We start from the raw sequence: 16,157 nt of genomic DNA, 5'->3' as shown, positions 1-16,157 counted from the left end.
GGATGTGCGGGTGCCTCAGCAGCAGAGCTGAGCACTGAGCTCACAGGGCCCCAGATAATACCCAGTGCTGACTAAAGCACCACTGCTTTGACTCTTTCTGCTCTGTTTTGGCTTTGTTTACGGTGATCTCCACTCCACGGGAGCAGTGCAGAGATGAGTAAGACATGGACCTTTGTATAGCTCCTATGACGAGATGCAGCAGATCCACCAGGGACACAGCTCGTGGCTACCCAGCAAGGAGCAGAAGCAGATCAGGTCAGCCTGTTAACAAAGGGGGCATGTTGGATCAGTTATTTTCTCCATTTGCTGGTGGTAAATGGGACCCCAGGCACGGCTTTATGGCTTCCTTCTAATATTCTCAGTACTACTGCTGTCCCTGTGCCATTAACTAAGTGGTGATTGCTGTCTGATAGACTGCTCTAACACCTTTCATTCCCCTTCCAGGATCTAAAGAGAGGCTGATGAGAGGCCAGGGAGAAATGTCAATGCTCAGCTCTGCTCAGGATCAGGCCAGAGCTGACCATACGGAAGAGATCTGATTTTCTGGAGGTCTGTCCAAAGCAAACAGCAGCTCTTAGCACATTGATGTTGACCTGTCACTGGCTGTCTACCCTCACACAGGCTGTTGTGTTCTCTTCTGCCTCGTCATTTCTTTTTATAAAAGAATCCATGCAAAAGACACAGGCTGAAGAACAGCTGGGTGTGTAAGCAGGTCCTGTGTGCTTCACAGAGATGTCCCTCTGCCTCTGTGTGAAATGACAAAAGAATCCTGCTGACTCATTCCTTCCTGCCATTACTGCAGCTTCTCTGGTGATACCACACGGATAGACCCAGGAATGAAAATACTTTCTCAAGAACAAACATCCTTAAAATGGCATGGCTTGCCCCATAGAAGGAAAACAATGTCTTTTTGCGTCTCTTTTTCATAACCAACAATTCAAAAGGATTTTTTTTTTCATTCTATTTTGTCCAACACCACTATTTGCCAAGGAGGCAGTGTGTGAGCACTTAAAACTGACAGGGAACTGACAGCTCTTGCAAACAATGGTCAAGAAGGGCCACACTTTGCCTTATTCTCTCTCCTCTGGTCTTTTATCTTCACAGTGGGCAGTGTTTAAGGTATCCCACAAAGATTTCCATGTGAATGGCCTGAAAGTCTGCAAGCAGCATGAGTCACAGCTTCACTGACCAGGGGATGTCACCAAAAGCCATTTCTGCGCCTTTCTACACCTCCAACCCTCACAGAGCCCCATAGAGTGGTGAAGTTCACAGCCAGGGTAGGCCAAATCCCTAAGAATGCAGGTGCCTGGAGACAGGACTCTCCTTCCTCCCAGCCAGGCCTATGGCAATGTGCTCTAGGGGTATAGGGAGGTGTTGGGTGGCTCTGGCATTCAGCTCCCCTAGGAGTGAGAATTTCTGCCAGGCTGTGAGGGAGGCAAGGGGGTCTGGGAGGCTGGTTGAGGGGGAGTGGAAGGCACCAGGCTCAGGGCAGCGGCTGACAGGTGCCTGGGAAATGGAACTTGGCAGGTGGGGAAGGGCTGAGCCCTACCATAAGGCTCCAGATTTGGCTCTGGCACCGGCTCCAGACCTGGCTCCATCTCCAGCTCTGGCCTTGCCTCCAGGCCCCCCAACAGCTGGGCTGCAGCACTGAGCACTGCCCTGATCCCTGTCCTCAGCACTGTGCTCAGTTCTGAGCCTCTCTTTAGAAAGGACATTGGGGTGCTGCAGTGTGGCCAGCAAAGGGCAACAAGGCTGATGAAGGATGTAGAAAACACATCTTGTGAGCAATGGCTGAGGGAGCTGGGGTTGTTCAGCCTGGAGGAGAGCCCACTGCTCTCCACAGTTACCTGAGGGGATGCTGTAGGGAGGTGGGGGCCGGTCTTCTCTGACCTGTCTGCAGTGACAGGGCCAGAGAAAAAGGCCTTAAACTGAGACAGCGGAGATTCGGATTAGACAGAAAAAAATTGTCATTGTTAGGGTGGTGAGGCATTGGAATAGGTTGTCCAGGGAAGTCACCATCCCTGAAGGTGTTCAAGAGACTTCTGGACATGGTGCTGGGTGGTGTGGTGTAGTGATTTAGGGGTTACTGTGCTAGTGCCAGGTGGACGATCAGACTAGATGACATTAAAGGTCTCTTCCAGCCTTGATGATTCGATGATTCTGTAATTCTATAACTCTATAATTCTGCCATTCTGTAATTCCGTGATTCCGTGACCCGGCGTGCCCCACCGGGCGCGGCCGTGAGGCGACCCGGGGCGAGGCGGAGCGCGAGGCGGCAGGGGCGGAGCCTTCGCGGCAGAGAGGGGGCGGGGCGGGGCCTCGCCGCGCTGATTGACGGGCGGGGCGGAGCCACGGCGGGGCGGAGCCGCGCGGCCGATCCGGAGCGCCGGGGCCGTGGAGGGCGGGGGAGACACCGGGCACGGAGCCGCCGCCACTGCCGCTCCCCGCAGCCAGGTAACCGGACGGGGGCCGCGCTCGCCCCGGGCTACCCCGGGAGGCCGGGGCGGCTGGGGAGGGAGGTGGCGACCGCCGCGCCGTGGCGCTGTGTCTGTCGAGCCGCGGCGGAGCCCCGGGTGAACCGCTCTGGTCCGGTCCGGTCCGGCGACGGGCGCGGAAAGGGGCAGCGGTCGGCCCTGCCTGAGCCGGTGCGTTACCCGGCGCCGCCACAAAGCACCAGCCTTCCCCCACCGCGTCCCCTTCTCCGTCAGCGTCTCCCAGCGCCGCCCAGCCTTCCCGGCGGGGGCCGGCACCGAGCACGCCCTCCCCGTCGCTGCCGACACAACTTCCTCCCCCAGCTCGGCACTGGGCAACTTTTCGGACGGGTTCTTGCGCGGAGCCGCGGGCGGGTGGGCGCGGGGCCGTGCTCGGGCCCGGAGCGGGGGCGGCCAGGCGGCTCGGGGATGGGGGGCGGCGGAGGGCCCCGGGCACGGCCCCTCGGTGCGGCGGAGGCGGCGGCGGTGCCTCCCCGTCAGCTGTTTCCTGCTGTTTGTTGTCAGGGCTCCTGCGCTCCCGGCAGCGCCCGGCGGCGGCGGGGGGGGCGGGGGGGGGGACGGGACGAGCCGGGCCGGCCCCGGTTGGCTGCGCGCGCCCCCGTGACGGCGCGCGGGCCGGGCCGGGCCGGGGACCGCCCCCGCGCGCGCGCGGCTTTGTGTGTGCGCGGCACCGACACCGGGATCGGCACCGACACCCCCGCAGCGCCGCCCCCGGGCCCGGCCGCGGAGGATACGCGGGGGTTGACCCGCCCTGCCCTGTCTCACGGGGGGTGGTGGCGGCGCCTGACGCATCGCCCCTCTCCTAGGGCGAAGGTGCCGCCTGCCGAGCGCCGGCCGGCGGAGCAGCCCCGTGTCCCGGTCAGACAGGTGCCTCCCGCGGGGAGCTGTCACCGACCTGGCCTTGTCTTGTGGTGCTTGTTTGCTTTGCGGAGGTGCTCGCGGCTCGCTCGGCAGCGAGGCGCATTCGCCTGCTAGCGCTTAGATTGGGGTTTTCCCCGTGGAAGTACGGATTTCCAGGGAGCTGAAATATTCTGCCGGCGCTTTTCCGCTTTGGGAAAGATTCTAAGTCAAAGCAAAAATGAATGTGAAGACTGTCTTCTGTCTGCTTCATTTGTTGCTCTGTGCACAGCCCTCAGCTGTACTGGGCAAGAGATCTAGATTAGATTAATCCAGCGTGTTTATTTAAGAATAAAGGCCGCGTTTTGGACTGATATCACCGTAGAATTTAATAAATTATTTGTCTTTGGTTTATTTAAACAATAAACACGGGTTTAGGGTTAGACTGAGGGAATAACAAAGCAAGTACACACGGTTTTATGAGAGAGAAACAGGGCAGGGCTCTTTCTAAAGTGGTATCACAGAATAACTCTTGATGTCAGCAGCTAATGGCTCTGGATTAACCATTATCTTAACTAATGTTTATGATTGAAAGGAAGGGAACTTGCTCCCCAGTTGTAAACATTCCCTCACGTGACTGTATGTAACTGCTATATATATAATCTTATATATATTTTTATATAGAGCCTCTTTTTGGATGGCTGAATTCAAGTCGTATGTGTGACAAAAACTCAGTTTTTAAGTGCTGCTCACTTTTTCTAAAGTAGTCTTTAAAAATACTGTGTGGAGGCTTCTGTCTGTTCTGTACTTTCACTTTCGTAGTTACAGAATTACTTAGAGATGCAGGGCTTATTGTTTGTATATAGATTTTAATAATGACAAGTGAGTTTCAAGTGTGGTTGCGAGTGTATGAGGACAAATGAAACTGCATCTCAAAGCCCAGCAGAGAAGATGACAAGAACAGGCTGTATTTGTTACTTGTCACACACTGAGAGCTGTACACATATTTATATATCTGAATTTAACATGGTAATCATCACAAGCTTGAAGGGATGTTGTCCATGTCAGGTCATTGGTTCATGTTTGTTTACTAACATTTGACCTGTGTTGAAATCTTGGGTTGCTCAGCTCTCACTGAAATACGTAATTCCCTTAAGCAAGACTTAACTTAAAAATTGCTTGTTAAATGTGTAGATGAAATGCCTGTACACTGTGTATGTTTGTTAGCAAGGTGATCTCTAATTTTGGAGCCTTTACCTACCGTCAGGACCTTTCTAGTTAATATAAAAATCTCTTGGTGATGTGCACTTAGTGTACTTTCTGCCGGCTGGACGCTGCTGGTTTGGATGATGGTTGTCTTTACACCATTTCTTAAAAGGCTGTTTATTGGATTTCGTTTTTTATGACTCATTAAATCAGTGATGTCTTTGGATGAAGTTTTGTATCATTTCAGCACTAAAATTAATGAAAACAAAAAATGTGTAGTTTAGCTTTCTGAAAGTTGCAGAATGGATTCATAGACAAAAGTTGTCTCAACTGCTTAAGTAGTATAAGAATAAATGTATTACAAAACAAGGAAATACAGCTTTCTTAAAAACAGTGGAGTAATTAGGAAGAGGAAAGGAAGAAAAGGGAAAAAGAAGCAGGGAAGTAGGTCTAGTTGCTGGTTTTGGATTCTCTGTAGTGGTGGGAAAGAAAAGTAATCTGAGTCTGATACCATTTGTAAACTAATACTTATATATGTTATCTAGCAGGAGTATTGTGAGGGTTTAAGTTACTCTGTGGGAGATGCTGAGATAGGGGGGCTGTATGAGAAACAAGCACCCATCTATGTGTCTCTGCTCTCTGTTAATGTGAAATGAAATACCCTGGATTAGTGTTTGAGTGCACCAATATGACATAAACAAATTTAAATGGCAGTGTCTCAGTGCTCTCCTTACCTAGGAAAAAATGCAGTTTGCAATAGGAAATTATAGTACTGCAACCTGCAATACAAAATTACACTGCTGCAACTTGCACAAGGGTGCTTTCATCCTGCAAGGCAGCTTGTATGTTGGTGGGTGCTGTGCCCTGCATCAGGGCTTTGCCAAAGCCTCTTCTCTCATTGGACTGTATTAAGTTCCCTTCACAGTTTGCTACAGTTAGCTAGATGGTTCTAAAGAGCACAGTATGTTGGTCCAGTTCAGTTTCTCTCCACATTTGGCTACATGTGGTGGTTTCAATTCTGCATGTAGGCAGAGGCCAGGCCTTGTTTACTCGGACAGTCACAGAAGTTGATGGTGGACATTGAATCTCCGACCTCCTAAGAGACTGACCACATGTGTATTTTTGGATGTTCCCTCACCTGTGAGCAGGGAGACCTGGGAAGGTAAGGAGCAAGTTTTATTTTTTCCTTTATGATTCTTTAATTTTGGTCTTGTGCAGCTGTGCTAAGAATTATCTTTTCTCTTTTGTCCATCTCTGAGATGAGAAGAGGAAGCTGAAGCCCAGTTCCTGAGATGCCATGATGAAGTTTCAGCCTAGTTCCAGGGTAAGTACATCTTGAGAATGTTTCAGTGTGCTTAGAGGAATGCATAACCCTTTCTCAGAGGGTAGAGAATGCTTATTTGCTCACAAAGGAAAATGTTTTTAGTTGGTAAAATGGTGCAAGAGAGGTGGTCACAGTTTTTTGTCCTTTAACTAGCAGCTGTTCTCTATTGTAGATGTGAACGCAGTAGATGGTGCTGAAGCAACACTGAGGCTCCTCCTGTGAAATATCCACAGTCCAGTGTGTATAGAGAAAGTGCTTGCTGGCTCTCCCAAGTGTTGACGGTCCTGTGTCTTCAAGAGATGCATTCCAGGACAAGAAAACACTGACTGTTAGTTTTAAAGATGTTAATAAATAATTCTTTGTGTTACTTTTTCATTCTTTATTGATGGTGAAGATAGGCAGATGAGGTAGTACAAATATCAACCAAGCGGTGCTTCAGGTGGTTTTGGATATGTGTGCAGATAGTGGTCAAATTTAAGCTGTTGAATGTCAGCCCTTTGATATGGTTGTTGCTCAGTGTTGCTGAAATCAACACTGAAAGTGTCTGGGGAGTTTGGGAGCTACTGCTCTGGGCATACACATTATAGCACTCAGCCACAGTGCCTGTGTTTCCTGTCTGTCCATGCACTCACTGGGAGAATCATGCAGGGAGGAAGTCTTTCACAGAGAGATTGAGAAGTGGTATCAAGGTTTATGCTGTCAGAATAATGTACTGTCAAAATCATGCACTGTCAGCAAGCCTGACCTAGGTAATATGAGCTATCACTGATTGCTGTCCTAAAGGTCCTCTCAGGAAGGTGGTCTGGGTAGAATAATGGAAGTGACATCATCTCTCAGTTCATCAAGTACCCCCTCTTGGAATTGGGGAGATTGGACAAGCAATAGATACTTTATATCCCATTAAGGAAAGTAAAAAAGTCTGCCTTTCTTACATTGCAGCCATTCAATTAATATAATCACGTGTGTTTTGTAATTTGCATGAAGGCAAGAGCGCTAGAACTTCATCACTGATACATACCCAGTAAAGAATGCTTAGCTGATTTTAAAAGTGAAATCATGGGCCAAAAAAAATCTGTTTTTTCCTCAGCATTTGGTTTTGTGAATAACCAAGATCCCGGTCCGCTACTTCCGAAAATTCTGCTGGTAGCATGATGGAATTGTTGGGATAGTGTCACTTTCTGGAGCTGTAAGTAGCACTAGGGAACCTGACTGGTTCTCTGGACCAGTGGAAGTTATTTTCTGTGTTTTTAAGTGTAAGTAGTGGATGAATGGCCAAGTGCACTTACTGTATTTTCCTTCCCCTGTTTGGAGGATCTTAAGCTTTAGAAATGCTTTTGTCTTTCACAATTCTTTGGCTTCTCCTCATTTAAAAGAGCCCTCCCACTGCCTATCAAAGCTGCCTATAAGTGGCTTTTTCAGATCATTTATGCATGTGTGAACATAAATAGACCCCCGCACCTTTCCCATTGGCAGTGAAACTATAGGGAAAAAAATCTGCTGACTTTGTACGCACCACTTCTGTTTGTAAGGGGCAGCCTGAGAGCAATGGAAAATTGCTTTCCCCTTGTTCTGTTGTGCTTCTGTTTTTTCCTGTGTGCAGTAAGTATACCCTACAGGATTCAGCATCCTTACATAAAGAGAGAGGAGTCTTTAACCACAGCAAGTACATTCTGATTTGGTCTTATAAGTGAATGCTATGTTTTTAGCTTGGGGGAAGAAAAAGGAAGGGGAGACCGTGAAATTATTCCAAACTGAAGTCAGTTTCTCTATTTTACAGGAGAGGAAAAAGCAGAATTTCCATGTTAGGTATTTTAGAAAATCTATTATAAAGCGTGGTATTTTAAGTCTGCATTGCTAGCAGTCATTTTGTAATTTTTCCCTACTTTTTACTACTGTGAGCAGTAACATAAAGACTAATGTAAGATGACTAGTTTTATAGTGCTTCAGGTGGGCCCTTACAAATTCATTGAATTCAACAATCAAACCTGAAGTCACAGGTAGCTGTAGCCTGCTTTGTATTTTGACTGAAGTCTACCAGGTGGTAGTTAAGTGTAGAAGTTACTTTGAAAAAGTTAGACACTGGTAACCTTACAGTATTTTAGTAGTTTCTTCAGAAAATGTACACAAAATCTACATTGTTTTGATTGTTGCAGTGCTGACTGTAGAATTTAATTTTCTAAATTTTTTTAATGTGTATTATTTCAAGAATATAGATTACCTTATGCACTGTATTCTGAAAAAATATGTTCTGGTACCAGTTGGTTTGTTAGATTCTGCTGTGACTTTAAGTTACTTTCAGCTCTTTAAGGTGGCATAAATATGTGAGGATTTTAGGCCTTGTATTAGTAGGCAGATTTTTCAGCCTTCCATCTTTGAATATCTTTATTTATGCATTTATTTTAACTTTTGACATCTTTGGGACTCAAGATTTCAGTCCATGTCATAATGCCATATCCAAAAATAATACATTTGTATGCTGCTGTGACTTTTAGCTTGCTTGTTAGAATTGCCCTTGTGCTCCCTTCTGAAGTATTTAATTTCCATTTTTAACATCTCTGGGCTACTGCTTTTCTGAGGGCATTGACATGAATTATGATTTTAGGCAGGTGATGCACTTGCATTTGAAGTGTTTAGGTGCATTTTTCAAAATGTCATGCTGTGCAGGGTCAGTCTGTGTAAAGGATCTGTTCTGGACACCAAGCTCTGTGTTTGTGTTGCTCTTGGTGAGATAGGGACGGGTTTGGATTTGTGTTATGTTACCTTCTAAAAGTACTGACAGGGTGTGCACTATTTTTACTCTGAAAGAAATACCCCTTTGGACGCCGATTCCACATTTACTGTAACTTACAATCAGTTAATTGCTTTGAATCCACAATACAATCAGCACAAATATAACATTATCCAAAATTAGGAAGGATAGCACATGGACCTAGGCCAAGTGCCTTATGGGCATATCTATTACAATTGCCTTAATTGCTTGTATTTGTGGTTTCTTCTGGCTGGAGACTTTTACTGATACTTGTTTATTCACACTTATTGTCTGTTGATTTTCCTTCATTCTGTCACTATTCACGTTTTAATTTTTTTTGCCTTTGGTTGCTTAGAAAGATAAAGGCATATTAGAAAGGTATAAAGCTTAGAGAAATCTAAATGAAAATGCTTTCTGTATTTTGAGTGGAAATCTCACGTCTAACACTCAGACCTGTTTTATTTATCCTTTGAAGAAGAGAAATGGGTATTATATTACCTTTAAAAGGAAGAGTCATGACATTGCTTTTAATTTTTATATATCCTTCAGATGGGATACAGAAGATTAATAGTGATTGGAAAAATCTGAATGTTAGGAACCTCAGCTAAAATATCTCTGTTCAATATTAGGAACCTTTTTTGTTGCCTCACATTGTAAGAAAACAAAGTGTGAAATAAAGCAATTGGAAAAAAATCATTATGTCAGTGATTTTTCATTTTTAGATGTAAAAATGGTGTGTTAAGCTCTGTGTGTGCAGGTGCAAGTTTTAGTCCATTTGCTTTGTGCATGTCAAGAGTAGGCTTTAAGAAACTGATCGCCTAAAACTTGAAATGAGTTTAAACTAGGTATTTGTGCTTCTTAACAGTGCTTGACTTAGAATATTCAATTAGATGAGTACAAAATGTGACTGACTTCTCTATGAACGGCACAGTCTCCTGCTCTGAAAAGTAAAACCCACACAATTCTAATATTGCAGTGTGTCAGATTTACTTTGCATTGCTCTGCGTGACAAAAGCAGAGACAATACATTTTTCTGATTCCACATCTGAAGCATAAATGGAGGTACATTTAACTTGTTTAACTATAGAAGTTCAGTCATAAAACTTCTGCAGTTGAAAGGGAAATAACATCATAATTCAGTTCCTTTGTCATGTTATATCATCCTTCGTGATTTAAGTTGTCGACTATACGTTCTGTGCCTACTCACTAGTTAACTTTGAGTAATTTATGTTAGTTAGTGTGAAGTTGGTGAGACACTTTAATTTTCCTAAGCAGTGAAGAGGCTGATTTATCAGGCACTGCAGGTCATCTGCGATAAAGTTTTTAAGCTCTGTTTTTTTTCTCATTGGAGTTGCTGAGGCATTTTAGTGATGAGGCTTTGGAAATACCCTGGATAAATGACACAGTATTTTATATTTGGATTAGACAACTTTAAACATTTGTATATGTCTGGTGTAAAGACTGGATGTATTGTTTATTATGTGAACTAGCATCCAAACCTTTCCTATCTTGGTGTGTATATGAAACAAAGAAATGTCAAGTGAAATACAGCAGCCAGGGTGCTATACCAACATTCTGAGTGGTGGTGTTGTGTGATCATGTGTCATAAATTGTGCAAAGCTATGGGGAAGCGACATAATAAATATGTATTATAAAAAGTGGGGGTGACTTGGGAAAATTAAGCTATAATTGTCTTGGTGACTCAGTGTAATTCTCAGTGCTTCATTTCTTAGTGCTGACTAAGATGAGTGAGTTGTTGGGAATGTACTGAAATAGAATTTTCAGTATTGTGTTAAAGGAAGTGGCAGCTTCTGAGTTTAAGAACTGCAGGGGTCAGTAGGGGGTCTGCAAAAGTCTGAACTGTATTTTAAAGGTTTCTGTTTGTGTTTTTCTCATGTAATGTAATTCGTTTGTATTTAAGTAATCTTATTGGTAAAATGGTCACTTTGGGAAATAACTTGCCTTGAAGAGAGGCAGACTGTAAGTTCAGCAATTCACCAACAGAGGAACAACTTTGAGCAATCATTAGCTGATTTGGTTTGAAGAATATTCTGTCATATATATGGGATGTTTGGGAGGTTCATTTTTTTTGCTGTAATGCTTTTTTTATATGATGTTTCTTTTTGCTTTCAGGTCTTGAGTATAAACTTACATAAGTTCTAAAAATGGGAAGAATTTTTTTGGATCATATTGGTGGCACTCGCCTGTTCTCCTGCGCAAACTGCGACACAATCCTGACCAACCGCTCCGAGCTCATCTCCACTCGCTTTACAGGGGCCACAGGAAGGGCCTTTCTTTTTAACAAGGTTGGTAAGAAGCTGGAGGAAGTGCTCTTTACTTTTGAAAAATGAGTTTGTGGGATCTTATGAATCTGTCATAAGATTGAAAAAACTTCTTGGCTAAAGTGTTGTGTAATTACTATTTTAACTTTTTAAAAATTTTGTTCTGTCTTTGAAGTCAAATTTGACATTTACTGTTCATGGGGAATTTAGCTAAATTAGTTTTGTCTGAAATACCGAAAGTCTATAAAGAAAACTGTGTATATAGAGGCACCAGGCCAAAATTGATGGAGTTTTAACTTCAGAGACTTCTGTAATAGGAACCTCAAATTCACTCTGAGAGTATCTGGTGTCTGTCAAAGGGTTCCAAAGGTTTTTTCACTTTTATGCAGTTAAAAAAAAGTCTAGATAATATTTTGTTTAATTTCTGAAATGCATTTAACAGTAGTGTGGCAACTTAAGTTGCCACAATCAATCATAATATTTTTTACAGGTAATAATACTCTGGTTTCATTTAAGAGTTTTTAATTGATCCGATTCAATAGATCGAAATACAGAAGTCATAATTTTTAGTGAATTGTAGGATTATTTATTAACCTTGTCCATTAGATTAATTGAAAAAAATTGTAATTGTCCTTTGCTTTCTTGCAGAGTTCCTGGTCATATAATGCTTGGTGTATTTTAGTTTTGTTTTTTTCTTATAAGCCATTTGGCCATGGCAGAGTTTAGATAGAGGCATCAATATAGTCTTAACTATGGCATAGTGTCTTAACTATGTTTTGCTCTGGGACTTCTGGTATCCGAATCTTATCAGTAGTGAGAGATTTCTTCCTCATCCAATAGACTCTAGATGCTGGAGTTCAATTTTTTTTTAATGTTAAATAGTGGGGTTTAATTGCACTTTGAGTTTTTGCATTTCTGTAGTCAGAAGCTGTACATTTGAACCGGTCAGGTGCAAAGCTGAGAAAGTAGTACCGTCCCATCCTTTAGAATCTGCATATCAACAGTTTGGATATTATTCTGGCATCAACTTTTCAATGAAGTAACCATCCTGGTTTTGTGGTGATGCTGCAAAAGAAGTTAAAAGTATATTTAAACTGCTGATACAGCACACAAAAAGGTGCATGTTTCATGTCTACGTTCTCAGCCACTGACCCTGGCTTTTTCTTAGTTATTTCAAAAGCACCACAAGATTTTTTAAAGAAGTACCTCTTTTAATATTTCTGAGTTCTGGGACTTGGTGATCACATCAGCTGCTAGAAATGGGTTACATATATTACAAGTGGATTAATATAAATTTACAAGCTGTTCACTGGGAGATTGTCACCTAGAGTTGAACACATCCCTTTTGCATATTTTGTGATAGCAATTGTGTCTCTCAGTTAAAATGTGAGGGTTTCACATCGTTGTGAAGCACATCTTTAAGGTGTTACTCTCTCACAAAGGAGATTTTTTACACTGCAGTTTTCAGTTTGTTTGTGGTGCCACAGGCTCTTCCCTTCTGCTAGGTATTTAGCAGGTTTCCCCTAGGCAGGCTAATCCTCTGTGTTCCCTGTGCGCTGTGTGTTTGTCCCAGGTGGTCAATCTGCAGTACAGTGAAGTTCAGGATCGGGTCATGCTCACCGGCCGCCACATGGTCCGGGACGTGAGCTGCAAGAACTGCAACAGCAAACTGGGCTGGATCTATGAGTTTGCCACTGAAGACAGCCAGCGCTACAAGGAAGGCCGCGTTATCCTGGAAAGAGCCTTGGTCCGGGAGAGTGAAGGCTTCGAGGAGCACGTTCCATCCGACAATTCCTGAAGAGGCTCCAGTCTCTTCTCAGGTTCTCTTCAATTGAAACTCCAATATAATAAAATCAACAAAAAAATCTGCTTACATACACTGTCACCTTGGCATCAGAGTCGGATTCATGGACTACAAAGTGGGAAAGATTGTGAGAATATTTCAGATGGAACCTTACTTTCTTTATTCCTTTTATATTTTACTTTCCCTCCAGCAGCTGTTTGTAGAAAGAATGTTGTGCAGATGCTGTAACTTCTTCTCTGTTTCATTTACATCTGTTAGATTTGAGATTGTATCATAAGATACAGTGGGCTAAAAGGAAAATATTTGCAGGATTTGTCTTTTGTTGGAGAGAAATTCAGTGAAGGTTGGTTTTTTTTTTAGTTTGCACAAACTGATGTCAGCATCAAGTTATTTTAAAACTACAGATTTTTTTTTAAAGTATATTCCAACTTTTGGCTTAAGTTTTTAGTTAGGTTTTTGGTTTTTTGGGGTTTTTTTTACCCAGCCTTTTCACCTGGTTTGCTAGCTAAAGTGAAGAGATCCGAATTTGTGCTGAGTGCTAAAGGTTCAGTGTTGGTACAGCTTGGGCTGGCCCACGTGCCATATTCTTGTTGAGGTTGATTGGTAGCACAGAGCCCATTATTTCTTGTCATTCTTGACCCAAAGATGTCACCATTCCTTGTTTATTCGTGAAGTCCCATTCACCATGTAAACTGGTGTTGATTGGAAACTATCCTTGAAATAGGGTGAAACTGCTTGGCTTTTTTTAACTTAACAGATGTAACTTATGAGCATAGTAATAATATAAAGTAATAGCTGTCTGTTTAGTCTTGCATTGCTTACAAATCCGGCTGTGTTTGTAATGATAGGGATCCACTGAGAAACTACTATTTCAGTAGTCATTTTTTTTCGTTTCTCTACTAATCTCATTAAGTTAGACAGGGAATTGCAAATCTTAATTCTTCTTCAAGTGGCTTTCTTTAAACCCAGAACCTCCTATGTTAAACACAGCTGCTGTGTAAAAGGAGAAGATTGCCAGCATGTTTGTTCATGCGTAGAGTTATGCAATCTGCATCTCTTGAAAAGATTAACTTAAACAGCTTGTTTTCAAATGCTGCTTCTGGTGTTGAAACCTTTATCTTTCAACTTTGTTGAACGTTTTCATTGTGATGTTATGTTTTTATCTTTCTGGGCAGCAGTACATGTCAGCCTAGTAGTAACTAGTGACTTGGATTCCTGCTTTGTTCTTGTAGAGGTCAGCTCTGTTTAAAACAGTGATCTTGCTTGCCTTTTTTAGCAAAAATGCTATTCATTAACTTAACTCAAGGGTGCCCAAACAATTTCATTGTGTCTTAAGCCATAAGTTAGGATCTCAAGGGCTGAAATTTATTTGAATGTTAGATCTGTATGATTTCTTATCCAAGATATGAGTTGGTTGTGGTTATTTTTCTTATTGGATAAATTGTGGTCAATGTGAATTAAGTTACCCACAGACGTAGGAAAGGGGGAGAACCCCACCCAGCCAAATGGATCTGGTTCTGACCTTTCAGAGTAACTTTTCTTCTCTAGCCACAGCTCCATATCTGAAACTAAGATGTGGAGGGTGACTATGCAGAGTATTTTTCTTAATTTTTTTTGGTTGCCAAGTGGCAAGTTGGACACCCCTGACTTGAATCTACTGCCTCTTTCATGTAAAGGTAGCTTTCTTCTAGAAATGTCTCATAGAAAGAAAACAGAGTAGATCACATACCAGAGCTGTGCTTGAATCAAGCTGCTTAAACAATAGTGTACTTGTGCCTCAAATGAATCAGTTTTTGCACTGAGTACAGTAGTACCCCATTATCTTGTACTTCTGTCCTTCACAGACCCTGGAAGCGCCATTAGCATGGTTCTCTGCAGTACTTTTCTTGTACTTCTGACATTACAGTACAATAAAGTATGTTTTGTCCTGAACTGATCTTTGCTGTCCTTTTAGAGTTATTGTCATAGAGTCTGTCAGCCAAAATCGCATAACCCATCTTTCATTCCTTGTGTTAAGTTTCTGCAGCACAGTGACAAGCTGTTGACAAGCATCCCTTTCTGTATTGGTGGTAAAAGAGTTCTGTTGATTTTGGAAGCTGCCAAGTAGAGCTTCATGCATACCACTTGGACACTTGAAAGCCTTCAATTTACTCCTGTTAAAGAGAAAACAAGAAATGTCTCATTTTATGGAATTCTGGGTGCCAAATGTCTTTCCATGACTTTGAAAAGACAGCAAGCTAAGCAAAAGTCCACCTTCTGCAAGGAACTTGAGGTTTTGGCTTCTGAAATGGCTTGGGAATTAATGAATTGGGTATTATATATCTGGACTTCTGTGACTTTATCCTTTGTGTTCAAATGTTAGGCAGAAACCTGCCAGCAGCTGGTCAACTTCTAAAGCTGAAGATCTGAGATGAAAGAATCATTCTGTTGGTGTGATGGAGACTGGGGCTCTTATTCTAACTTACATTAAGACCATTTTGGAAGAATGCTGGTGTGAGATGCTAAAAACTACTTTTCACAAAGCCTTTGATTTGAAAAACACATGTGAGGTGAATTCTTCAAAATCCCAGAGGGATAAAGCAAGTTCTATGCAGCTTTAAAACAGTAGACTTTGGCTTGCTGTTTTAGCTTACACGCTGTTCCCTCGTGTATCACTTTGATGACTCTGGGAGAGTTTAGCCTCCTATATTTTGGCTGCTCCTCCTTGAGACACTTGGTGTGTGAACACAGATAGCTTATCTGTGGGGAACAAGGCCATTGGTTACAGCACATCTAGAGACAGAGGAGACATTGCTATTTGGCATCAGCTGCAATTTGGTAATAGCGCAGTAGCCAGGGATTCTCAAAAGAGGGCTGGCACAGGAAAATGTGCCACTACAGTGATCTTTTGCCTGGCATGTGGTGGGGCCTGAGGTAAAGAAGGGAGCAAGGAAAGTGCAGTGCATAACAGAGTGCACTTTGCATTCCTGGAGACCTCAGAATCTGTGCTCATAGGCTGCAGCTTGGGCCAGCAGTGGTGTTGTAACATTTGCATGACACGGGCTGGACTAGAGTTCATGTCACCCATGCTGTGGGTGTACTGGAAACTGAAATACTTCCTTGCTACTGTTTCAGCAAAACACAGCTTTGGGAAGAAGAAAGGATTGGATGGTGTGTTTGTGAAGTGTAAAAGCGTTTTACTTGAGCTCTCCAGGGATGTTAGAAGAACTTTAGAAAGGACATACATGTTTTGTGGCTCTGTTAGAAAAAGTGGCCTTACCCGGGGCTCTGGGGTTGGCTGTGGTCACTGCCACAGCCTTATTCTTACAGGGCGAGTTTGTCTCTGCAGATTTGGGTCAGAGCTTTAGGAAAAAAAGTTGGCAGATCATCAGTGGATGAGCAGGTAAGGAACAGGTGAAGCTGCAGTTGAGGACACAGTTGCCAGGTACAAGGATGAGGTGGCTGGGAAGGCTCTGGCATTGAT

General features: G+C 43.3%; 1 protein-coding gene across 5 annotated transcripts; it reads left to right on the top strand.

Moving 5' to 3' along the window:
• The first annotated feature begins 2,341 nt into the window (after positions 1-2,341).
• YPEL5 (yippee like 5) lies at positions 2,342-14,630 on the top strand. 5 transcript variants are annotated; one of them, XM_053972309.1, is made up of 7 exons: positions 2,342-2,454; positions 5,564-5,697; positions 5,795-5,859; positions 6,032-6,187; positions 6,947-7,045; positions 10,742-10,914; positions 12,464-14,630. In XM_053972309.1, the coding sequence occupies exons 6-7, from the start codon at positions 10,774-10,776 to the stop codon at positions 12,686-12,688; spliced, it is 366 nt and encodes a 121-aa protein (XP_053828284.1). In that variant the 5' UTR covers positions 2,342-2,454; positions 5,564-5,697; positions 5,795-5,859; positions 6,032-6,187; positions 6,947-7,045; positions 10,742-10,773; the 3' UTR covers positions 12,689-14,630. The 5 variants fall into 5 exon arrangements, with proteins under 5 accessions (XP_053828284.1, XP_053828287.1, XP_053828285.1 ...); XM_053972312.1 differs by lacking the exon at positions 6,032-6,187; XM_053972310.1 differs by lacking the exon at positions 6,947-7,045.
• The last annotated feature ends 1,527 nt before the right edge of the window (positions 14,631-16,157 follow it).

This window comes from Vidua macroura, chromosome 3 (genome assembly GCF_024509145.1).
Source record: "Vidua macroura isolate BioBank_ID:100142 chromosome 3, ASM2450914v1, whole genome shotgun sequence".
NCBI classification, from domain to species: Eukaryota; Metazoa; Chordata; class Aves; order Passeriformes; family Viduidae; genus Vidua; species Vidua macroura.
Note: the sequence above shows the minus strand (reverse complement) of the source record. Positions and strands in the feature narration are given on the sequence as shown.

Bases quoted from the DNA above. Each gene is read 5' to 3' on its own strand.
- YPEL5 (XM_053972311.1), top strand. From the start codon at position 10,774: ATGGGAAGAATTTTTTTGGATCATATTGGTGGCACTCGCCTGTTCTCC. The intron at 10,915-12,463 runs GTTGGTAAGAAG...TGTTTGTCCCAG, and splicing joins GGGCCTTTCTTTTTAACAAG to GTGGTCAATCTGCAGTACAG.